This window comes from Colletotrichum aenigma (assembly GCF_013390185.1).
Source record: "Colletotrichum aenigma strain Cg56 chromosome Unknown KSG_Cg56_contig04, whole genome shotgun sequence".
Classification (NCBI taxonomy): Eukaryota; Fungi; Ascomycota; class Sordariomycetes; order Glomerellales; family Glomerellaceae; genus Colletotrichum; species Colletotrichum aenigma.
Window position 1 is genome coordinate 575,213 of NW_023500910.1, and position 24,309 is coordinate 599,521.

A 24,309-nucleotide genomic window follows, 5' to 3' on the forward strand; every position below is an offset into this window, starting at 1 on the left:
CTGACAGCTCAATCCAGCTCGACGGCCGAAGAGAGCCAAGACCCGTCAGACGGATAACTCGACCACGGGTCAGCAGCAGCAATAAGACAGACACACAACCCACCGCCACGTCTCCACAACCAGCCGCGATGGCACCCGTCATGTCTCTCCTCTCCTCCTCCCTCCCGCAAACACCGTCCCAAACCCTCGCAGCCCTCGCCGGCCTGGGCGCCTCCGCCTGGCTCCTCAAGCTCATCGTCCGCCACATCCTCCTCCGCTCCCCGGCGCGGCCCTCCTCCAAGTCCCCGTCCTCCGCCGGCCCCCACTTCGCCGCAATGTCCCCCGACACCCAGCGCGCCCTCCAGGACCGCCCCGTCCTCATCGTCGGCGGCGGCCTCGCCGGCCTCGTCGCCGCCTTCGAGCTTTCCGAGCGCGGCGTCCCCACCATCATCCTCGACCAGGAGAACGACGCCAACCTCGGCGGCCAGGCCTTCTGGTCCCTCGGCGGCATCTTCTGCGTCGACTCCACCGAGCAGCGCCGCATGGGCATCAAGGACTCCCGCGAGCTCGCCATGCGCGACTGGTTCGGCTCCGCCCAGTTCGACCGCGAGACCGAGGACACCTGGCCGCGCCGCTGGGCCGAGGCCTTCGTCAACTTCGCCGCCGACGAGATGGAGGCCTACGTCAAGGCCCGCGGCATGGGCTTCCTCTTCAACGTCGGCTGGGCCGAGCGCGGCTGCGGCCAGGCCGAGGGCCACGGCAACTCCGTCCCGCGCTTCCACGTCACATGGGGCACCGGTCCGGAGGTCGTCCGCGTCTTCGCCGAGCCCGTGAAGCGCGCTGCGAAGGACGGCGTCGTGCAGTTCCGCTTCCGCCACCGCGTCGACGAGATCATCACCGACGAGGCCACCGGCCGCGCCATCGGCGTGCGCGGCAAGGTCCTCGCGCCCGACAACTCCGCCCGCGGCGTCAAGTCCTCGCGCGAGGTCGTCGGCGACTTTGAGATATTTGGCTCCGCGGTCGCCGTCACGTCAGGCGGGATCGGGGGCAACGTCGAGGCTGTGAAAGCCGCGTGGCCCGTCGACCGGCTCGGGCCCAAGGTGCCGGAGACCTTCGTCGTGGGCGTGCCGGCGCACGTCGACGGGCGGATGATCGGGATCGCGGAACAGGTCGGCGCGAACGTGATCAACCGCGACCGCATGTGGCACTATACGGAGGGCCTGCAGAACTGGGATCCGATCTGGCCGTCCCACGGGATCCGCGTGCTGCCGGCGCCGAGCTCGCTGTGGCTCGACGCGACGGGCAAGCGGCTGCCGCCCTTCCTCTTCCCGGGCACCGACACGCTGGCGACGCTGAAGCACATCTGCGCGACGGGGTACGACTACAGCTGGTTTATCCTGGACCAGAGCATCATCGCGCGCGAGTTCGCGCTGTCGGGCTCGGAGCAGAACCCGGATGTGACGGGCAAGAGCGTGTGGAAGCTGCTGACGCGGGTGTTCGGCAAGAAGGGCACGGTGCCGGTACAGAACTTCCAGAAGCACGGCAAGGACTTTGTGGTGCGGGACAACCTGCCGGAGCTGGTGCAGGGCATGAACGAGCTGCAGCGCGAGCGCGGCGGGCCGGTGCTGGACCTCGACGACATCCGCGAGACGATCGAGCTGCGCGACGGGCAGTTTGACAACGCGTACTCCAAGGATGCGCAGGCTATGCTGATCAACAACGGGAGGACGTACTGGGCGGACAAGAGGAGCCGTATCGCGGTGCCGCACAAGCTGCTCGACAAGGCCCACGGCCCGCTGATCGCGGTGCGGATGAACCTGCTTACGCGCAAGACGCTGGGCGGCATCGAGACGAACCTGGAGAGCAACGTCATGAAGGCCAATGGGGAGAAGTTCCCTGGCTTGTACGCGGCGGGTGAAGCTGCCGGGTTCGGCGGTGGTGGTGTGCATGGGTACAACAGCTTGGAGGGAACCTTCTTGGGCGGCTGCATCTTCTCGGGGAGGGCGGCTGGACGAGGGATCGCGGATGAGCTTCTTGGGCCTGCAGAGGCTAAAGGCGCACGGTCAAAGATGTAGACTTTTTCGATAATCAAGATAAAGATTGCGAGGCGGTTGGGATGGGCCCTGTATTTGAATAGCGACATAATGGTGTCTGCCTTGGCAGCAAGATTTCCACAATGGCGTGAAGCTGCATATCTTTTGACTGATTCTCATTACTATCAACACTAAATCATCACAGGTCATTACTCTTTCAAGAAAGCCGACGTCCGTACGCGTTCGAGCTTCACTTCTGTCGTAACGCGGATTTGCCCTTGCCGCGCCCAGTCGCCGCTGACCATCTCGTCCGACTTGCGCACCTCGACCGTCGTGCCGGAGGGGGACTGCATGCCCGCGTACCCGCGCTCTTCGTCTCCGGTCACACTCTCCGCGTCGGCGGCCTGCTTTCGCGACCGCGCCGTGAGCTCGACTTCATCGTCGCCGCGGCGAGGTTGGGAGTGCTTCGAGGTCGTGACCTTGGACATGGAGTTGCTGGCCTGCGAGAGCGTCTTGCGCACCATGGACTTGAGCCATGGCGGCGTGTAGTGCGAGATCATGGGCCGGAGGTGCGGTAGGCAGGCGGCGATGATGTAGGTTCCGGTTTCGATAATGCTCCAGCCGACGAGTGCGACGGATGCCCCTGGTCATGGTCAACGTTTTGCCTTTGGGGGTTATTGAGTAAGAGAGCGTACGTACATGTCCGGTCTGTGAAGGCAGCGGTGCCAAAGAAGGTGACTGCTCGAATGATTGACGCGACAACACCGCTGCGTCTATGTCAGTCAAAGTTCATCCGAGGGTCCAGGGCGACTCACAAACTGCCAACCATGAAGATTCCGACCAACGCTATCCTCTTATGCGTGGGGAGTTTCAAACTCCAAATAGTCTTCATGGGAAGTGCCATGATGAAGAAGTCCAACACGAAGCCCGGGATGCTCTGCGCGTGAAAGAATGCCTGCACGTCGATGCACTTCCCGCCGGGGATGGTCCGATCCCACCAGAACGGCAGCGGCGTGCACTGGAAACACGCTGTGAGGATGAAGGACAAGCTGGTCGCCGCGAGCGTCGCCAAGAGGATGTACGCAGTCGTCCGCATTCCGCCCTTCCAGTTGAACACGCGCAGGTACAGGCACACGATTCCCATCTTCGGCAGAGCCACGGACGCGAAGTAGACAATCTCGAAGGCCAGAATGCACTTGGCCCAGCCGACCAGGAGTGCCGGGTGAAACTCTTCGACGAATTCAACATGTCGTCCAACACCGCCCACCCGAACCATAACTGAAAAAACCCACGAGTTAGTCCAAGCGATACTTTCCCCATCGCCCCATCACACGACGGTCCCCGGAAAACTTTACCTATACCCACTGCACACATGCCCAGGTCGACGATGTACGCCGCCACGAGAAAGTAGTCGTCCACGCCATACCCGCCCGCTGTGAACCGTTTTGCGTACAGTCGCAGGCCGAGAAACAGCGTCGTGAGGATGGCAAAGGCGATGGAGATACCGATAAGCGTGTCGCCCGAGTCTTCGGCGAGGTATGCGGCCGTGACGTTGTGTGTTGCACCCTCGCCCTCGGCGGCTAAGACGAGGCCAGCGTCCATGGTCGTGAGGTTGGTTGCTGTGCTGGTAGGCAAGCTAAGCCGATCCACGGCCAAGACACGAGCTGGGCATCAATACCAAGCCTTTTTTCTGTTTTCTTTTCCGTCTGGGCAGGAAACAAAGGCCCAGGAGGAAACAGGATATTAATATCGCGAGCCGCGGTGGCAGCCCTATCTTGGCGCGGGCCCCCTCTTTCTTTTTAACGTCCCGACTTGGCACACGTCCTGGAGGAGGGATGGCTCCATTCGTGATGACAGGGGCGAAGAGAGAGGCTTCGCGAGTTATTGTCCGGGGGGCTGAACATTGAGATCTCCTTCTGCATGATCGGACCATGGCCAAGAATGCCATGGACCAACAGCGCAAGCCTATAATTGCCCTGTTTTTGCGACCCCTTTTTTTTCCTCCCTCCGCGAGGCGCTGGCGTTGTGTAATGGGTTCCACCACCGCGACATCCCCGTCGGCGGAGCAGAACTCCTCGGCGACTGAATTTGCCGTGCGCTCCTTTGTCAGGCGCTAGGTTGGTTAGCCACCATCGGTTGAGCCAGTGAGACAACGTGATGGGCAGTACCATGGTTGAGTGAGTGATGAGGGGGCGGGGGGCCTTTTTGGTCCAGCTCGCATGAAACGTCACGTTCTAGAATGATCGTGGAAGGAGAGTTTGAGATGCGCATGGGTTTGCCCTGTCGTCATGCCATGGAGCCAAAGATCGGACGCCGGGCTTGAATTCCTATTCGTTGGGGGCGAGACTGACTCGCGACTGTTGCAATAAGTAGACTACCCACATCCCTTCTTCTGCATCCCACCATCCAGGAATTAAGCCGCAACTCTAGGCAGATATTCCCGGGGTCCTTTGGCTGCTGTCTGCCGAAAACGAAGGATGCGTTTCTGAATCGTGGCGATGAGACGCTGGCAATGAGGAGGCGGTACGCGGTCATGACATGCTGGGCAGAAGCTTCAGGCCCTGCACTGCTGCTGAGTCGGTCTCGACCGGCGGGATAACAGCCACCATCTGATGGCCTTGCGTTGGAATAAACACTTCAAAGTTCTTGGACGTTTCCCTCCGTCATGTATGAACCCTGTCGGCAGCAAACACCTTGGCTAGGCCTCATCTCCCAGGGAATCCTCAACCGTGGATGGCAACCAGTGGCGGCGTGGCACCTACGATGACTCGTCCTGTAAGCTTCCGTCAGTCATGAGACTCTGCGAACAACTGTCCCATGCGCCTCCCTGCCTGCTCGCAGCGGAGACGGACGCAGCCGCAAGGAGGGAAAAGGCAGGATTCATGCTCCAACAAGTGATGTTGATGTTGGCATGGTCTGCGGGAGAAAAGAAAGCATATGCTCCAGTGCTCCACGGCGATCCGTCGGCTTCTGGGAACTCCTGCGAGGGGCAGTGGGTCACGGGCGATCCCCGATCTCGGTCATATTTCCCTGTTGTGCCGGATGCTACGCTGCTGAAGATGCAATCGTTATGCTTCCGACGCGTCAACCTCCTTGAAGAATTTCAAATGGCCCCTGGTTGGGCGGCATTGAGTTGAAGGATTCTGTGCTATTCGTTGGCGTATTTTCGTCTGCTAAATCATGTTCGTCTCTAGTGCAGAGGCTGTGTTCCCGGGGTGCTGGCGAATGTCTGTTCGAGAGCACCCCTGCACATGATTAGGCTGTTCCACAACAATCGTGATCGACCCTGCGATCTTGCCCCTAAGGCTGGAATAATTGCTGAGATTGGCTCAAACCCCGGCTTCACGCGCCGTGTTGTCTATTGCCTGAGGTTTCCTCGTTGGGGCTTTGCAGTTGTTGTTGGCAACGGGTCATAAAGCCTCGGCTGTAAATATCGCCAGTACAACTGTGCCTCTTCTGGAGTCGTTTCAGAGCGTCATGGAAATGCCTAACTCCACCGGATGCCCGACCAGGTCATCACGCACCACGATCTCAAAGACCCCGGCGCTCGTTGCAGCCGGTAAATGGCTCTAGACATGGGTGCTAGAAGTTCAAAAGTTCCTTTCGTTGTGACCCTTCAATGTTGTCGCCTTCGACGGCAGTCACCGGGGACGGTTCTCACATCTTGCCTTGCACACGGTGGACATAATGACCACGTCGTCGTCTTCGACGTCTTCGATGTTCGCGAGTTCGCCGCATCTTGTGATACCGTCTTGTGCTTCATCCAAGGTCAGGAGCATCCCTCTGCGTTCACAACGCCTTTTCAATGCCTTGACGAGCCCGTCGGGAGGACGTGCGTTCCGGCCGAGGATTGGATGCACTCGACGATGCAAGTCGCCGGGAGGCCGCAGGACGGCAACTGAATTGTCTCCCGCCAATATTGACCCATCCCGGCTGCCTAGTCATAGGTTCGATCGGGACTGCGGGAGACGGAGCACGAGGTGTTCGCAGCTCCCAGCATGCGCATGCGTGGCATCGTCAGCCCCTGGTCTTTGCGACCATTGTGAGACCGGACACCCAACTGAACGGTAACGCCGTCCCGTGGCCAGCAATGCTAAACTTGCTCTTGAAGATATTCGGAATCCCAGATTCGAGCTCGTGGCTTTCGTCGACAGTGATGTGTGATTTGAGGACTTGCCTAGACCGAGCGGCAGAAAGGGACTGATACGCTCGCCCGCGGAAATAACAGGAGGGAAGACCATGCAAGAGAACATGCAGTCCAGCGTAGGTTGTACGTGTGAGCATGGGTAATCTTGGTAGCGACTACTATCCTGATTCCTGACCGAAGGTTGGCTGGCTTCGTGTAAGCAAGGCCATCAGCTTCGGCAGGTAGAGGGATAACTCACACCAACAATCTTCTGGTCGCACTCGAGAAGACGCAACTTTTCTGGCGTTTCTTTCTGTCCTGCGTAACTCGGTGTTCACTTGGTTGGATAGGAAAACATTGAGGACTGCGCACTCTGAAATGGTGACCGCGATCGTTTTGCTCATTATCGTCCTTCAGGTAAATTCCTACCGATGATGCAGCGGTTCCCAGCATCAATCGACATCACGGACCAGAAGGTGCACCTTTCAGCGAGCGTGCGAGTGGGAGCTCCTAGGAGCAAAGGCGTCGATGGGAGGCATGGCTGCGACGGGAATCCAGCTCCTTGTGGACTGTCGAAACGAGTGCAGTTGCGGAATTGAGAGGCTGCTGGTAATTGAGAGATGGCAGTCGACAGCATTAAGACGTTCTTGTTTGGGATTCGAGACTCTGCCGTTGAAAATAATGCAAAGGGGTTGTTGGTCGAGAGGAGGGGGAGGAGGAAATCGCGAGACGATACCTATTATCGGCGTTTGCGTCTTATCGCCGACAATAATCAGATAAGCACCGCGCACGAGCCACCTTCTTTCCCTCGGGAAACCTCGCAGCGTCACCTCGGGAAACTCAGCTCCGCCATCAGCGATGCTCCAGATAAGGCAACATGTTGACCAAGTCCACGGCCAACCCGCTTACTTTGGCCATAATGCCCAATTCCATCATCTTTCACGCCACTTTGAAAGCCTGAATTATGTCGAACGAGGCTGGCGAAGTCCCCTTTCCCTCGGAGCGCCCCTACCGTTCCCACCTCCGGCCGGCATGTTTGGCCTGTCGGAAGCGCAAGTCCCGGTGTAACGTGGATCGCACCGGGTCGAGTTGTCTTACATGTCGTGCCCACGGCACATCCTGCGAGTTCCCTCCAGCTCCAGCCACCGGGACCTCGCCGCGGCCGAAGAGCGCATGGAGGACTGCTCAAGCCCGCAAGTCGAGCGACCTGGGCCACCGCGCCTTGTCTCCTCCGCCACAGACGACGTTTTCCTCGGAGACCACTTTCGACTCTCAGCTCAGCACACTGCCGTTGCCGACCGTACCTCCGCCGGCTCCAGGTATGTCACGGTCGCCGGACGGTGCTTTGGCTCCGAGCTCCCCGCGTGATCGACACTACGTGGAACCCATCGCCGGAGGCGGCGAGGATGAGGCGCACATTGTAGGACCGGCGGATATCGAGGACACTCAGATCCTGTCAACGTACCTTTCCAATGATTCATCTGTACTCAATCGAGGCATTCGCACGAGGATATCCGGCACGAGCCCACGTCAAGAACATGGCGGCAGCGGTCGCAAGCCTGTCGTCTTCACCACTGTGCGAAAGCAACCTCTTGGCGTCCCGAATGACCGGACGCCTGCTTTCTTGAAATGCCAAGTCATTGAAAAGCTCTTGGAGCCCCTGCTGCCAGATGTGATTGAGTTGTAAGTAATCACCAGCAGTCAAAACACAGGGCTCCGCTCTGACCAGTCGTTCCAGATTCTTTGAGAAGCCCAATAGATGCTTCCCCTTGCTAGACAGACGGTCATTCGAGAAGCGCTACGCTGAGGACAGGAATCATATCGCTCCGGCTCTGCTCTCGTGTCTGTATGCTCACACAATGACATACTGGGCCCAGTCGCCGACTCTCATCGAACACCACCGCCCCGACACCAGGTTCATCTGGAATCAAGCCAACGACGCCCTTTACTCCGAGATCCATCTGTCACCCGGCATCTCAACGCTTCTTAGCATTCTTCTCAATATCTCTGGGAGACCTTTGACCTCAATCATAGGCAATGGCCTACAACTGGGATCAGCCATTTCCTTGGCCCACTCACTCGGCTTAAACCGAGACCCGTCCGACTGGGACATTCCTGAATCAGAGAAGCTGTTACGGACAAAGATTTGGTGGGCCATCTTTGTGTACGACAAGTGGTGAGTCGTTTGGATCTGAGGCAACATCCTTTCTTTCTGACAATACGCAGGTCAAGTCTTGCGTACGGCACACCCCCACAGCTCCGAAGTGGTCAACATGATGTATCTCTCCCGACAGTGGACCAGCTCTGCGGACCAGCTGCCAGCACCCTCGATCTCAACGCCGCCTTGGTTTACCTCGCCTTCGTTTCTCTGGCACAGTTCCTCGACAAATACCTAGAGCGTATATACGACCTTGAAAAGACGTTTACCAGCGGCCCATGGGATCTCGAGGTCCTGTTGACAAAGTGGGAAGATTCGCTCGACAACCCTCTCCGAAGAAGAATCATCCGCGGTGGCGACAGCCTCGACATGCCTGGATCAGCCAACCTCCGTCTCGCATACCTCTATATCAAGCTCCTCCTCCGAAAATGGGAGCTCGACGCAGAGAAAGCCGCCAACGCTGACCACACCTCCTCGATCCCGATGCGCTGCTACCTCGAAGTCCGTCGCGCGGCCGAAGAGATTGTGCTCTTGGTTCAGGAGTTGAAGGAGCCGCAGCTGGGTGACTACTGGCTTCCGCTGATGACGTTCGCCTTCACGTCGACTACCAAGTTTCTGCTTCGCTGCGCACTCGAAACGGAGAACACCATCAGCGGTCTGGCCCAGAGCATGTCATTGAAGTTGGCGCGCGACCTGATGTCCGCGCTGCAGACGCACCGCCAAAGGGCCTGGGATCTCGGCGATCTTTGCATCGCGCAGTACTCCGAGGTCATTGAAAAGCTCGCTTCGTCGACCGCGACCGCTAGCATTGCGGAGCAGCCCGTCGACATGCCTGAGCTTCAGGAGTTCGTGTCCACGAGTGTTCCGGATATTGACGAGTTGTTTCCGAGTTTGTGGGACATGTTCAGCACTGCTTGAGATCGGCATTGGGCACTACATCATGCAAAGGGTCTTCGAGTCCGTCCCTCGACGATTCTTCAGGCAGCGAGCCATGAGCTAATCCGTCAGTGAACAGGAGGTAAGCATGAGCATCGCGCCTGTCATCCAGTACCGCTCACACACGCAATGCAAGCCAGCTAACTTGTCGCAGGCGCCAAGACTGCGTCCTTCGCGCACTACAACAGTCGACAACTCCTTTCATGTGAAGCCCATCACAGGGCCTGCTCGACACCATAGGAGACACGTCTTCCGCTACCAAAACGAAGCAAAGTTCACCTCGGAATCATCACGATCATCTTCGTCTCCCACTCATCAGCCATCGAATACCATCAAGCGCAGCTTTAGGCTGTGTCGCCAGCCGTGCCTTCCTCGCCGAGTAACTACCGCGATAAGCATGTACCGTTTGAGGGAGAGCAAGCGACCGACCGTTGCGTACTTCCGAACGAAGTTCCCCGCGGATGTTTCGTCGAGTCGACGAGTACGTCGCAGATCTCATTCACAGCGGTGGCAGCTACGGTGTCTAAGTCTACGATAACATCGTCGACCAGTCCTTCCGTATCTAATCGCTTCCGGAAGGCTTCACCCACCACCATTTACGAGGATAACTTTTTCTGGAGAATGGCGACCGTCGTGTTGATGCCATTGAGCCCAGGAAACAGGCTCGCCGCGCCTACTTGTCACCAGACGATGCGACGACGGTGGCTTTGCTACAGCTGTGTCCCAGACAGCACAAATGTGACGAATTTTATGAGAAGGAATCCGGGTCGCTAGATAGTGATGGTATATGGAAAGCATCAGTAAACTTCGCAGTATGAGGTAGAAGAATCTGCGGATGACTGTGAGGCTGTAGCAGCAAGCAACGTAGACCTGCCAAAATAAATTGCATCACAACTTCCCGATCGCAACTTCCTCACAGAACATGGCCTCAAAGGGCAACAAAGTGGTGAATCAAGAAGGCAGCAGAATAAACACATTCACAACATCATGAACAGAACACATCCACAGAGTCATAAAGCATCACAAAGGTGGTCAAGAAGTGTGTGTCAGAGTGATCTCAATGTGTCTTTGCAGCCTCAGCTGCAGATGTGTCTTTGCAGCCTCAGCTGCAGATGTGTCTTTGCAGCCTCAGCTGCAGAATCTCATATGCCTAATCCCAAAGCCAAACCCATGCTGCATGTCCAGCCCTTCCAAAAGGGTGCCAAGTGTTTCCCATCCCCAAGAAAGAAGAAAAGTGAAAGAAAGAAAGACCAAAGCCCATTTATTCCAGCCCTCCGCGCAACGCCAAAAGCCAAATCCGGGGTATTGTTACCAAATCCTTGCGTTTCCCAATGTTCCTTGCCCTGTCCTTGAAAACACCTGCCAAATTGAGAAAGTTCCCAAATACCAGACCATGCTTGTGTGAGAGAGAAGCTTAGACGCCAACGGTGGTGACGGGGCCTTCGACGACGTGGGTGACGGTGACGTACTCAATCTCGACGTCAACGTCAGCGGTGGAGGTGGTCTGGGGAAGCTTCTTGCGGGTGTGGAGGACGGTGCTGTACGACTGCACCTGAGTGGGGGTGAAGGTGGGCTCCTCGGGGCGGATGGTGGTCAGGACGGGGATGGGGAGACCAGTGGGCCAGTTCTCAGTGGGCCAGGAGTAGGAGTAGGTGGAAGTGGAAGTGGTGTCGGTGACAGTGGGGATCGAGGTAGTAGTGAGCTTGCGGCGGGTGCCGTTGGCCTCGATGGCGGGAGCGCCAGCGACGAGGTTGGCCATGGTGCCGGTGAAGGCGAGGATGGCAGTGGCAGTGAAACCCTGGAGAAATTGTGAGATTGTGTGAAGAGGTGAGAATGGGGAGTAGGATACAAACTTACGTTCATCTTGACTGGTTGTGAAGGAGGTTTGGTTTGGTTGAGTTTGGTTGAAGGGTGAAGTTGTGAAAGGTTGGAGTGGTGATGGTTGTTTTTTGTGGTGATGGTCGAAGGAAGTGGTTGTTGTGGTGTGTGAAAGAGAAAGGTTGGAAAGGTTCGTGTGTGGGTGAGAAGGAAGAAGAGAAGGGTTAGAAGATGCGTTGTCTGAGAGAGGGGGTATAGGTCGAAGGGCGGCAGGGCGGTCGGTCGAAGGCGTATAGGGCTAGGCAGGATTTCGTCTCGCTTGTCTTCGGTTCGGCTTCTTTTTTTTGTTTTGATTTAAATCTTTTTGTGCGCGGACTAGCGTGGTTTGATCAAGAAAGAGAAGGAAGGAGGCAATTCGGGTGACCTCTTGCTAGATTCAGAGAGTTGGTGGGTGGTGGTGGTTCAGGCAGCAAAGGGCGGGTGGGTGAAAGGCAGCAGGCTGAGCTGCTGCTCAAAGACATCACCACGGTTACACTAACGTCACATCTCTCGCTTAATAATGGCTCCTGCCTCACAATCTGATTCATTGAGTGGTGGGAAGAGTCTTTCTTGGGGTAAGGAACTCAGTATATTCCATCTATGGCAGTAAGCCCATGGCGATAAACCTTGCCTTGACGAGGTACTTCTCATCCTTCAAGTTTGTCCTTCGCTGCGGTGTAGAACAGATGGAATTTTGCATGACGAATGATTCGATTTCTCTCCCATCTGCTGCTCCTTCTCAGGTTTCGATAGTTCATATCACTCAGTACATATCAAGCTGGTGACAGCCTGTCCGACTTTTTTCAGAGAGAAAATCCTTACTGCTCTTGCCTTTTGCATTGCCACCATGGAAGTGGCTATGACTTGAGATATTGCAATTGCCTCACGAAAGAATGTCACCAGGATTATTGCCACTTGCTGGAGAGAATTCAAGGCGGTTTCTACGTCAAGTCTACTCACTCACCTTCGGCTTTTTGATTCACGTACATTACCTTGATTACATGAAGCGCCTACCCATGCGTCCTACGATGTGCTCTGTGAAAAGCATGAGAGGGCCACTCACCGATTCCCTCCCCATTACTCTATGCCAATGTTCCATTCGCATGCTTCAAATTGATGGCATGTAATCCTTGACATTTTCTTCCAAAAGAGCCATCCACTCCGGCAGTGGTGGTGCTGTTTCCCACCACGGTGGCTGGTGTCGGAACCATTCTTGCTCCCATTTGCGCATATCCCACCGGCCATGCTGCATGACTATGTCCTCGACATCGCAAGCAATGCCGGTGTCGAAGTTGCAGTGCACAGGGAACGATTCTTTTCCAATGTTGCTGAAACCTTGTGGAAAGTCCTCGAAGAAATATCCCCAGAACCCTGTTCGTAAAATTGGAAATCTCTGATGCTGGTGAACATCAGTGTTTGTATAATGACCGTGTCTGATAACGGATTCGCCCCTCTTCTCAAACCATGAGATTTCGGGTAGCAATTTCTTATTCAAAGACATATCCCAGGCCAGCTGCCAGGCAACGTCTCGCTGAACGATACACTGGAATATCTCGGAGCACAGCGTCGGGGCAGGGTCTCCGTCTAGAAGGAGGGAGAAGGATTTCGCGGGCATGCCAGCAGGGAGCAGCGCCATAGCTTCCACAATCCAAGACGCTACGTTGCCTGTGATTTGGTCCGAGTTGAGAAAGGCAGGAGTAGGTCGATCTTTGAGCACACATCGCCGTTCTGGGTCAAGATAGTTGACGTCTTCTTGGAAGACATTTCTCCATAGCGAAACACGCCGTTCGATTCGGAGAAAAGGGTATTGCTGACAAAACGGTATGAGGCCTCGGGCATGGCACTCCGGGTTCGAAACAGCTTCATTCTTTTCGTCGAGGATGATTTTCCGGAGGTGGGTGCGGTTCTCGTGGTGGGTGGCTTCCAAAAAGTAGATGGCCGCCGCAGCAGCCGAGAAGCGGTAGATTGAGCGATCGGCTGTCAAACCAGCGCGATGACTCTGGTACACAGGTAGTTCTGATTCTAGCCTGCGCATCTGCGTATCGGATGGTATCGTCCAGGGCTCGATGGTGCTGTATACAATGAAAAAAGGATTCCATACACGTCGATCCGGCGTCGTTTCGACGACCTCGGGCCAGTAATTCCGCACGGCGTCTTGGAATTCGCCATCGCAGGTTGATGACTTCTGGAGGACGTCCTTGACGAACTCGCGGTAGACCGAAGGAGCTTCGCCGTAGGGTCCGCGGCGTTCCATGGCCAAGAGCGTGGCCTCAAGTGGCGACCGACGCCCTTCCCGCTTCAGGCGATCCAGCAAGAGCAGAAGTCGCGGATATGCCGTTGCCATCTCGGAGTAAACGGCGTCCGGGATGCAATACCCGACGGTTTGAAGCATTGCCAACCTCGTGCGATCCAGGGCGTCCTTCTTCCTCTGGAAGCTGCCAGCAAGCCAGCCGAGTGACTCTTCGGAGATGGGCGAGAAAGTGATGGTATTCAGGCGCAAGGCAAGACCGCCGCCGTCCATCTCTTCCGCGACGCGCTTGCAGGTGTAGACGAGAGACAGATGGATGCGGTCTCCTTTTGCTCGTTTCAGCTTTCCTCGGATGAAGCTATCAGTGTCGCAAACGTAGCCGCCATCGATGCTGACATAGAATGCATAGATGAGGTCCCGAAGCTCGTGAGGAAGCACAAACAGACTGGCGGGTCGCATCGTTTTGGTGGGTTGATGAGGTGATGTGAAGCGAAAGGAACCGATGCCTAGGCAGAGACTTAATCGGGACGGGCGGAGACTTTGTATGAGCCAGATACATAGTCAGCCATCCAGCCACAACGAAATTGATGACTTTCTCTGAGTTTTATCAGCCCAACCCAAGGTTTTCGGGGTGGCCCCATCAGCTTGATTGCACCAGGAGTAACTTCATGGAAATGAGGCCCCTCATCCGGGTGCTTTGAGGCCAAACCTAAAGATAATGCCTGAGCCACGTTCCCCACAGCCACACCTTCAGCCGCCTTGCTGCAGTTAGCGCCACGCTGTGGCACACCGGGGAACTTGTGGCCGACGGACTCCGGGGTTCCGGCACGGAACTGGAACGTTGAGAACTTGAGAGGGATCTCAATGAAATCGCGACAGTCCTTTGCTCATTATTCTCATTTTTCTGAGCTTTATGCAGCGGGGAATTACTAGTGCAAGCTGCTCAAATAGCCCAGGCTTGCTTCTTTGGACACAGTCACATAGATATCTTGAAGAAAGACTTCTCAATGGGTCGCTCGATTCTATGGTTACTACGACCCGATGTAGCATATCATCCAGTGTGCTTAGCTGCCATCCCCCCCACCCAACGGTTTAAACACGCTCAAATGACTTGAGATGAACAACGAAACCACAGCGAAGACACAGTTATGCTTAGTTGCCATGCACCAATGCCGAGCAAGAGGGGCGTTCCAAGCAGCTGCTTGTCAAGTCGTCTGGTTGTGGGGTTAGAGTTGCATCATCTCCGCACTTTGTCCAAGATCTGCCCCTGGTTCATGAGCAGCAAAATCTCCGCCTCCACATTCCTTGCCCGACTTCCCTGTCTTGCGCTTCTCCAAAATCGTGCAGCTCGCACTGACTCAGATGGAGGGAGGCTGCGCGTGTAACTGCCGGACAGCGGGTTCAAGGGGGTCCATGATTATGAAGAAGGAAAAAAAAAAAAAACGTCCGCTCATTGTCCGCACCTCCAAATGCAATGGCACCGTGGAACCCCACCTGCTCCGAAGCCGGACTTCTCTCCGCGATGGATATCGAGTGCCGGACAAGGGTCTTGGCCCCGATTGTGGGGAGAAAGAGAGGCAGAGAAGCATTATCTGCGGGGTAACATGGCCAAGACACGAACAAGATATTGGCTTGTTGCTGCTGTCTCCGATCCCCTACAAAGCTAGCCCGGCCCTTGACTCCGCGCGTGCGCCCATCACCATCTTACCGGCCGCCGCTAACGAGAGCCACCAACGGCCTGACGTCCCATTCAAACGTCATTGCGTTTCCACAGACGGAGACTGCCTGCAGTGCTTTGGGGAGGGTGCTTCTCACCGGATGGATACGGAGCAGTTGAACCTGGCCGGTGACCGGGAGCATAAAGAGGAAGCTTCCCATCCCGCGTCCTCTGCCGCCGCCACGGCCGACAATACTGCTGCTGCCGCCACCGCTTCTGCTTCTTCTCCTACCGCCGAGGGTTCCCGGTACGGCTTCTCCCAGTTCTTCGAAGGCATCGGCCTCTCCAGCAGCAACATCCCCTCCCTCCAGCAGATCGCCCTCTGGTTCCAGGCCGCCACCATGTCTCTCGTCAACGTGGACCTCAACGCCCTCGCCGTCGGCGGCGCGGGCTACCTCGCCTCCATCAACGCCGCCAACCTCTCCACCCCGGCCATCTCGCTGCTCGCCTACGAGCCGGCCTTCGCGGACGTCGTCGGCGCCAACGCCACCGCCCGCAAGATCGCCGACCTGCCCTGGCAGGCCTTCCACGAGGGCGGCATCTACAACAAGAAGGACAACTCGCTCTACATCTCCTCAAACTACCAGTCCCTCGCCGACAACATCAACATCACCGTCCTCTCCCTCGACGACCTCTCCATCACCAGCACCCAGCTCACCAACCTCGCCGAGGCCAACGGCGGCACCTCCTACTACCCGCCCGGCGCCGACACCTCCGCCACGCCGCCCATGCAGGTGTGGTGCGACGAGGGCGACTTCGCATCCTACTCGCAGCTGCTCGCCGTCGACGTCAACACGAACAAGTCGCAGCCGCTGCTCGTCGGCTTCAACGGGCGCAACTTCTCCTCCGTCAACGACGTGCGCCAGCACCCCGGCACGGGCGACCTGTGGTTCACCGACGCCGAGTACGGCCTGTTTCAGCACTTCCGGCCGGCCTCGCAGCTGCCGACGCAGGTGTACCGCTTCTCGCCCGCCACGGGCGCCGTGCAGGTCGTCGCGGACGGCTTCCGGCAGCCTAACGGGCTCGAGTTCTCGCCCGACTACAAGACGCTGTACGTCTCCGACACGGGCGCGCAGGAGTACACGGCGAACCTGACGGGCCCGGCGACCATCTACGCCTTCGACATTGTGGACGGCAAGCGGCTGGCGAACAAGCGCATGTTCGCGTATGCTGATTCTGGCTTCCCGGATGGTGTGCACACCGACACGGACGGCAATGTGTGGGCTGGCTGCGGCGACGGCGTGCACGTGTGGAACCCCGAGGGCGTCCTGCTGGGCAAGATTCACATTGGCGAGGTGTCGAACAACTTTGCGTTCGCGCCCGGCAAGGTGTTTGTGTTTTCCAACTACCGGCTGTGGGTTGTCGAGGGGATCAAGGCTCTCGGCCGGGAGGTCTGCAAGGATTTCGGCAAGGATGCTGATTCGAGATGTAGTCAGTAGGAGAAGATTGGGGTGCGGAGACTTTCCCGTGGGAGGGTGGTCTAGAAAAATGTTCCGACTAAGGTTATCTTAGACAGAACTTTAGAGTTTAATCTGACGACTGAAACGATGGGATGTTTCGTGCCAAGGCCGTCTCTTGTTTGTATGAGCTGCTCGTTGTGCGCGGCCATTATTTCGAGCCCAGAAATTGTCGACTCGACTGTGACACTGATGTCCTGATACATAGCGAACATGATGATGATTCTTCTCATAGCCCAAGATTACCATGAAAGTGTACCTCTTGGCACAATCAAAGGAGTTGCACGGGGGAAGTCGACTTCCGCACTTCTGAAGCCCCATGGGCTGTTGCCGTCCTCTCGCTAGAACCACTGCGACCGACTTCTCGGAAACCGGACGTCGCTCGAGTTGCCAAGGCCGCCTCATGACTCCATGCAAGGTACCGGCGTGGACGTAACATCGCGGTGGCTTGGCATCTGCCAGCCAAGGAAATACACGTGGGATATTGGAGAAGCTCAAAGCCAGGATCGGCTCGAGTGGCTTCTTCACTCAGTACAATTTGTCCCGGCGAATGCCGTAGAGTCTCGGGCACTTGCCTCGGCAGGAATTATAAAATGAGCAAATGCCAACCATCGGCGTACCTTATCAAGCAAACAATTCACGATCTGACTCTCTGCGCAAGTGTGCATGGTATTGGACACAAATGCTTTCAGAGTTTCGATTCGTTTGTCGATTGGTCAAGCAGACCAGGTAATCCATCGTACACGACCTGTCCATGTAAACTAGGTAGATATGAGTGCCTTGAATGCATGTAATCGACATCCGTCATCAACCAATCCAATGACATCTCCGACCTTTTGAGGCTGACCCTTCCCAAGTGCCTTTGTGCGTATTCTCAAGTACCCGTACTCGCATCGCGTGATATGGATTTCGATACATAAACTGTCCCGCGACCATCGCGACGGTGGAGCTCGAATCTGGAATAAGTGCCAACCTCGTTCTTCAGAACTGTCCCGCGACCAACAACATCGTACAGGCCGTCATAACGAATGCCAACGCTGCTCTCCGTTGAAGAAAGAGAACACACACTACAAAGACAAGTTAGCAGTGGCTCCGCATAGATGGAAAGAAGCTGTGTCCAGAGCCAGGGAGAAGGAAAAGGGAAGAACTTGCCCCCAATGTCTTGGACTGCGGACATTTTGTTTGCATGTTTGTGCTCTTTCCCATGAGGCGTTTCGGGGACTCGGCGGCAACCCTGAAGAGGACGATAAGGTAAGCTTTGAAGACGAGGATAGTGAGCAGCGGAGTCAACTTACCAACATCGTAGAGCCAGCAGCGCTTCCCATGATGCATCCCATCATGTCGCCGAGACATGTTCTGAGTTTGAATCTCCTCGGGCGGCCAACCCACGACCATGGGCCGATCAGATCAGAAGAAGGGACCGTTGATGTCCCATGCGAACGCATCGACCGCTCCAGGCGAAAGACGGGCCGTTGCAGTCGCGGCGAGGCGCGACGCCGACAAGAGGCGGGCTTCACATGAGGGAAGCCCGCCTCGAAGGAAATTCGTCGGCGAATCGACTCTCCGATATCTGCATATTGACGTGGCCCTCAGGCCTTATCAATGGGCTTCATGATCTCTCCAGTGATCGCGAGGTCACGGTAGCGAACGGCCTTTAACCATGTTGAGAGGAATCCTGATCTCTCCAGTGACCGCGGAGACACACAGAGACAATGGCGCGAAGGGTGAGCTCTCCTCCCCCATGGCGTGAAGGGTGAGCTGCCCACCTCGGCACTGGGAGGAGGCCCGCCCCCAATTGACCAAAACACAGAAAGTATGACGGCCCGGAAAAGGACGAGCCCGGAAAAAGACGAGAACAATGTTGCTGAAATCGGCCCATTATCCCATGGGGTGCAAGCCCAGAGGCAACGGGCGCTTGACGCGGGGGCTGCTACCGGGGCAGCCCCCGCAGGAATTGTTTGGTGTACTGATGTTTCCTGGATCTTTTCGGTTTTTGATTTTCAAGCTTTTTTGGTACTTTGTTGTTGAAACAAATTTGAAGGCGGGATTCCCTTCATCGCAACAGCAGTACGTTGAATTTCAGATGCAATCTGGTATCTGATCTCCGTGATGAGAGTTGATCTCAGTGCACCGTTATCGATGGCCCTGCACACCAAACGGCAACGGGCCCATGACGCGAGAATTGCTATGCCAGAAAATCGGCGAAAGGGAGTTCGTCGAAATAAATCCGCAGGTTGCATTCGTCACCACAGTTCCGGAAATATCGCGAATGCGGCTGATGAATGCCAAGCCACCTCCTCTGTCGTTGCCCCTCGAGAGGCCCAAGTCGGAAACATTCGAATTCTGGTGATTCTCGTGGTTAGCTGATGACGCCAGAAGAGGAGGAGGAGGGTGTCACAAACGCAGATTGCTTCATCCCAGGCCATGGACGTTCCTGGTGTAGAATCATCCAGCATGTATGTGTTTGGGCGGAAGTGAAGATGAGAAACGTATTCGAAAGGTGGTACTTAGTAGTGCTGTTATGGGCTGATTGTTCCAACCTTTGTTTGATCTCAACACTACATTGTACAACTTGCCTTTGAGTGCAGCCTGTCTCGTCATTGAGAACTTTTGAAAAAGTCTTGATGCGTGAATGCCGAGAGTTCGATACGTCCGTGCAGCTTGATCCCTTGGTATAAGTCGTTGATGAGAGCGTCTGCGAACTTTGCAAAGTCAGCTATTCCAACGCCATCGACAAATGAGGAGACAGATGACGGAGGCATGGAGAACGTACCAAAATAGTTTGAATAGTCTTGAGGCATTACCGAAGGCTGTGAAATGCTACGAAGAGCCGTAAGGAGAGTCCTCGAATGAGGCGTAAGCGCTGCAGGTGATCGATCACCTCGCCTGCTGCCCCAAGTATTCCGCTAGTTCTTGTGGAAGTTGTCTAAATCATTCTTCCGCGAAGACCAGACGCTCCAAATTCCAGCTGGCAACGCACCACCGTTGAATCTCCTTGATGCGTTGCGTTTTGTCGAGAACCTGACGTTGCAGGGTGTGTGCAGAGCTGGCTTGGGCAAACGCGAGAGGGTCCGTAGGCGCTGTGAAGATGCTCGAGTTGTTTGCTAGCGTCCATCATGGCGTCTGATGAGACGAAGCTGAGCCGGAAGCAACGTGCGAGCTGGCTTCATCAAGAGGCCTGACGCTCTGCTGAGACCCATCCAACTTCTTCTTGTACTCTTCAAGGTGTCGCTTCTCGATAATTCCAGCCTCTCACATTTTGTAATTTGATGACATGAAGGCGTCCGTTCGCCCATCTGTATTCAAGGGCCCGCGGTATTCCTAGATGCTGAAGCATGGGTGACAAGATCTCAGTCCTCAAGAGGTTAATTGAAGGCTTACTTGGAGTCCGAGAAGACAGTTAGAGCCCGACGCCCAGCCTTGATTGGGGACCTCCTCCTGAAGTCGAGCTACCTCCGCATGGAGCTCTGCAATTTTCTCATCGACTTCAACAGTCGCAGTGTAGAAAGGGCTTTCGCCCTTCCTAAATGGATAGGAGGGCCCGAGAAAATGATATGGCGGTGCCGATTTTGCCATGAGGTCTGTCTGCAGGGACTTTGAGGCCAATCCATGCTCCGAGAGCAGAATGAGAGGCGAATGCGCTGCCCACCAAATCCAGATGCCCCGGTGAGAACGGGGTCAAAAGGGCTTTCACCCAGACCGAAGGCAATCGTTGGACCCGGACCATCCAGGTTCCCTAGATGGCCGGGGGAAGAGGACTTGCACTAATGGCGAAGACAAGAAAGGTTTCATATCCAAGGTGATGTCAGGGTGTCTTTTGGCACGCATGAGCCTTAGACAGGTTTCGCCCTTGACGAAGACATGAAGTATCCACGAGGCTCCCAATAGCCTCAGCCGTTTGGCTCAAGACCGACAGTTTCCCCAAGTCTGGATCATCAATCTGTAGTCCTTGGCAAACAGGTGGCTCCAGTATCTTCGACAAGTTCCTTGCACGCACTCTCGGAGGTTTCGACTAGGGGTTGTCGCTGCAATAGTCTCGGAGGAAGGGTAAAAGGGGAGCTTGCGCTCCAGACGGAATCGTGAAATGTCGAAATACCGTTGCTTTCCACAAGGCGCGTTGTTTCTCGTGACCCCCAGTCTGGTCTAAGATTCCGAGGTCGAGTGTGCTTGATCATGCTGGCTCTGGGGCGCGTCTGGGTGACTTGGTCAGCTGGGCGTTGCGTGAAAGCCTTCCGGCCTCTCGGAACTCGGGGCTGCCTTACCAAGAAATTGTCGTAAGGAGATGTCGTTGTTGAAGTTTGCAAGAACGGGCGAACAAATGCAACTGCATGTTGCCCTTCCAGAAGGAAAGGTTGGCGACGTCCACATTCGAGGTGTGTTCTTCTACCTCTTGTCGCAGGTTTCGAGGAGGGACCGGACGGACAACCTGCAGCTGCATTCTGCCCGCCAGTTAATGTCTGCGCCAAGTCAGTGATGAGCACGCATACCTTGCAATAATAATATGGCATGAGAGCCAGTCGGAAGAGCTACGTTTGCTGCTGCCGCTTCGTGTTCGATATCATTAGTCCACTACGCCCATGCTCGTGGTTTCTTTTTCGTCCTGATTCGGCGCTGGCATTGAAGACGTCTCTCGGTCATCTGGTCCAATGACAGGAGGGCTCGGGAAGACTCGCAACAGTTCGGATAGAAGGTCAAGACGGAGACGAGACCCCAAATGAAGAGCCTCTTGGCGACGTCCACATTCAGTCCAAGTCCTCGGCCAATGCCACCGCTGAAGGACTGGTCCATGCGGACGGACGCGTAATGAGAGTATGCCGCACAAAGATGCTGGCCTAGCGTTTCCAAGCTGGAAATGCCTTCAACCGCCATCGAAAGCCATGACCGTCTGCGACCAACACCCAAACAGCAAATGGACTTTCGAGCTTTTGCCCAGTACTTGGATAGTCGCCAGGGTGCCGAATTTAGGCAGGTTTTCCCGAGAACACCGACCCATTCTGCCCAATTCACTCTTCCCGTCCAGCAAAGCCCGCGCATAGTCAAGCATGTTCCATGATGGCTTTCATAGTAGCTTCCTCTGCGCCGCCAAAGCAAAAGAATACTGCGGATCATCACGAAAAACTCAGCAGGATTCGTTTCCGTTGCCTTGACTGAGAATTCACGGCTGGTAGAAGACAAACACATGCTGTCATCATCATCATACCTTCTCACGTGGGAGGCAGAGGACACGACATGCAGTTCTGGTGTAGCGGGATGACTCACTGTGCAGAAGCAATCTGCCGCAGGCAGAGTCGTCAGGAAGGGCCACCGAAGCAATTAGAATAGGGCAGTGGGCGTAATGGACGGGGCCACTGGAGCTGTTGCTTGGCAACGACTCTTCCCATGCTTGATGATTGAGAAATCGAAAGAATGGGCTTCGTGTATTTGACCCTCGGATATTGAACTGAATTGCAGCAAGAGGGGTCGGTAACGTGCCTCAGGATGGGAGACTGATTGTAGGCTGGGCGGATGAAGTGGCTTGGAGACGCAATTCTTGCTCATGTCAGCAGGGATCTTCGATTGGGCCCGAGTTGAAAGATCGAAGTTTGCAAATGTTGGCTGAGTCATTCGCTGTGAAGCAGGACGACGTTGCCGTTTGATGCTCCCATAGCGGAGGATCTGACAGGAGCCCTTGTGCTGGGTTGTCGCGTCGAAAGATCTGAGTTGCGTCGACGGAGACCAAGCTGCTTGAGTTTCCATGCATGACCTCGCGCCGAAGCATCGAAATCTTCCCAAGAGCACATGAACCTGATTGCCGCCTTGCTTTCTTTGGCTGATGCAATTTCGGCTCGTTCCATCACACCGGAGCAGGTCGGTCATCGTCGAATTATTCAGCCACTCTCAGGCAACAGAACAGAGGCTTCCTGTAATGGATAATTAGTGATCATGCCGAGTGATTTATGGCCTTGGGGTTTGCAAACCTTGATGTAGGGGAGGAAGCACGCTCATTAAATGCATCTTGGGGATGGACAGCCTTGGCATGCTGTGGATGACCATGGTGGCTTGGTCATGGTGCTTGAAGTCATGCGTCAACGTCATGGGCGATGAGACACATGTGCTTGCCCGCATCGCATACAGACTCGACAGAGTCCAAGATCGTTCTTAAGTGCCAGCTGGGCTTGCAATGCAGTGGGAGCCTCAAGGAAGGGTCGAGACGCGCGCATCGAGCGGCCTGGATTGCAAATCGGGCGGACACTGATTAGGGATGTAGTGCTGGCTGGAGGTCATGGCGAGGAAACATAGTGATGAAGCAGTAATTTGGAAAGCATGGAGGTTGAGGTCGGTTCCAATTGATGGAGTGCTGAAGGCATACGACCATACCCATTGGAAAGATCGGGATCCCGTCCGCTGTACCGTAGATGTGGCAGGAGCGAGAACGACATGTTGGAGCCTGTGTCATAGGTTAGTCAATTGCAAAATTTCACGATGTTTGTCACTTGAGGCCATGGTGTTGAGAGTCCCCGTCGCTGACTTTGTTCAGTTTCTGGCAAAACAGCGAAATACACCTGTCTTGGGGTCCGTGGGGAAGGCACGTCCATCTTGGGGGAGCGGGATAAGGCCCGGTCTCTGGGACGATCGCTCAATCAATCAGGCAAATGAAGCTGGCATCGGTCGGGTTTGGGACAGATCGATCGAAGGCTCAATCAGCGGGCCAAAAGCGAGCCACTGGTGTGGTCTGGAACAATCAGCCGGGGCTCCTTCGTCACAAAGGCTGAAGATCTGATTGAGGCTGACTTGTGCAATTTTGTCTGTGCTCGTTTGAGCCAAGGGCGCACTCACACGCACAAAAAAGAGAAACAAATTTGGGAGTGCAAAATTTGCTGTCAAAGGGGGGATGGAGGGAAGCTCAAAGGAGGTTCAGCTGTGAACTGGAACAGACAGGCCAGCAAACCCTGAGATGCCAGCACTTGCCAAGCTGCCATCATAAAAACAGCACTTCCACGATTTCCATGATCGTGATAGGCAAGAAGACGTAGGGAAAGAGAAGATGTGATACTTACTTGGTGTTGTCCCTGGTCTGTGGTTGTTGGTGGTTGGTGATGTGTGAAGAGGGGAGAAAGTGGTGGCTTGGTTGGTGGAGTGTGAGAGATTGAATACCAGGGAAGAGATGAGGATGGGAGGACTCGGTTTCTGGTCCTCCTTGGACTTGCTTCTGAAAAGTAAACAGAACGAGGTGAATCTTGCTGGGTCACGTGCACGCTCGGTCTGGGTAGGCAGGTGGTCTCCTGAACGGCAGGCACGATGGATGCTGGGTGAAAGAGGCATAATGAAGCGTGTTGAATACGGCAGGAGAAGTGAAGAGTAATCAAATTATGGACCTCTCTTGATCTGCCTTAAAACGAGACCAAAGAATCACTTCGAGTCACGTGGTGGTTTGGTCAAGGTGAGGCTGTTTCCTGAACGGCAGGCACGACCGAAGCTGGGTCAAAGAGAAGAAAACCCAGCCATTATACAGTACACCATCACTTCATATTATACGTCATAGTTCATATAATTCCATTGTCATCTTGGTCTGGACACACTCCGTAGCTGAATTCCTTGGGTAGACCAAACCCCAGAAGACGGCTGTGTAGAGATGCATGGGTGGAACTGCTCACCTACTCAACGCACGAATAATATTTCATCACCATCAATTTTTCAAAGAGCTGCAAGACTCTGTTATCTCTATCTCATCAACCGTGCCGTCAAAGCCAACTAAAAAAAGCACGATCTGGAAAGCTCTTACCAGAGCTCGCCATATGACACTCGGGTGGCGTTGAAT

General features: G+C 55.3%; 8 protein-coding genes across 8 annotated transcripts; 3 read left to right on the forward strand and 5 right to left on the reverse strand.

Annotated features, from left to right (window-relative positions):
* Positions 1 to 128: 128 nt before the first annotated feature.
* CGCA056_v006024 (KsdD-like steroid dehydrogenase) lies at positions 129 to 2,054 on the forward strand (the record flags this gene model as incomplete). The annotated part of the gene is made up of 1 exon (XM_037321275.1): positions 129 to 2,054. The coding sequence occupies one exon, from the start codon at positions 129 to 131 to the stop codon at positions 2,052 to 2,054; it is 1,926 nt and encodes a 641-aa protein (XP_037179616.1).
* A 167-nt stretch (positions 2,055 to 2,221) lies between these two features.
* Positions 2,222 to 3,614, reverse strand: CGCA056_v006025 (Satratoxin biosynthesis SC1 cluster protein 4; the record flags this gene model as incomplete). Its single annotated transcript, XM_037321276.1, has 4 exons — positions 2,222 to 2,655; positions 2,712 to 2,779; positions 2,828 to 3,290; positions 3,374 to 3,614. 4 exons carry the CDS (start codon positions 3,612 to 3,614, stop codon positions 2,222 to 2,224), a joined length of 1,206 nt encoding a protein of 401 aa, XP_037179615.1.
* A 3,488-nt stretch (positions 3,615 to 7,102) lies between these two features.
* CGCA056_v006026 (putative transcriptional regulatory protein) lies at positions 7,103 to 9,214 on the forward strand (the record flags this gene model as incomplete). The annotated part of the gene is made up of 3 exons (XM_037321277.1): positions 7,103 to 7,821; positions 7,877 to 8,314; positions 8,365 to 9,214. 3 exons carry the CDS (start codon positions 7,103 to 7,105, stop codon positions 9,212 to 9,214), a joined length of 2,007 nt encoding a protein of 668 aa, XP_037179547.1.
* Positions 9,215 to 10,646: 1,432 nt separating this feature from the next.
* Positions 10,647 to 10,991, reverse strand: CGCA056_v006027 (uncharacterized protein; the record flags this gene model as incomplete). Its single annotated transcript, XM_037321278.1, has 1 exon — positions 10,647 to 10,991. One exon carries the CDS (start codon positions 10,989 to 10,991, stop codon positions 10,647 to 10,649), a length of 345 nt encoding a protein of 114 aa, XP_037179544.1.
* A 1,206-nt stretch (positions 10,992 to 12,197) lies between these two features.
* Positions 12,198 to 13,796, reverse strand: CGCA056_v006028 (uncharacterized protein; the record flags this gene model as incomplete). The annotated part of the gene is made up of 1 exon (XM_037321279.1): positions 12,198 to 13,796. One exon carries the CDS (start codon positions 13,794 to 13,796, stop codon positions 12,198 to 12,200), a length of 1,599 nt encoding a protein of 532 aa, XP_037179614.1.
* Positions 13,797 to 15,155: 1,359 nt separating this feature from the next.
* On the forward strand, positions 15,156 to 16,493 carry gnl-3 (Gluconolactonase; the record flags this gene model as incomplete). Its single annotated transcript, XM_037321280.1, has 1 exon — positions 15,156 to 16,493. One exon carries the CDS (start codon positions 15,156 to 15,158, stop codon positions 16,491 to 16,493), a length of 1,338 nt encoding a protein of 445 aa, XP_037179613.1.
* A 2,151-nt stretch (positions 16,494 to 18,644) lies between these two features.
* On the reverse strand, positions 18,645 to 18,967 carry CGCA056_v006030 (uncharacterized protein; the record flags this gene model as incomplete). The annotated part of the gene is made up of 2 exons (XM_037321281.1): positions 18,645 to 18,854; positions 18,914 to 18,967. 2 exons carry the CDS (start codon positions 18,965 to 18,967, stop codon positions 18,645 to 18,647), a joined length of 264 nt encoding a protein of 87 aa, XP_037179249.1.
* A 3,718-nt stretch (positions 18,968 to 22,685) lies between these two features.
* On the reverse strand, positions 22,686 to 23,086 carry CGCA056_v006031 (uncharacterized protein; the record flags this gene model as incomplete). Its single annotated transcript, XM_037321282.1, has 2 exons — positions 22,686 to 22,919; positions 23,054 to 23,086. The coding sequence occupies 2 exons, from the start codon at positions 23,084 to 23,086 to the stop codon at positions 22,686 to 22,688; spliced, it is 267 nt and encodes an 88-aa protein (XP_037178735.1).
* Positions 23,087 to 24,309: the final 1,223 nt, after the last annotated feature.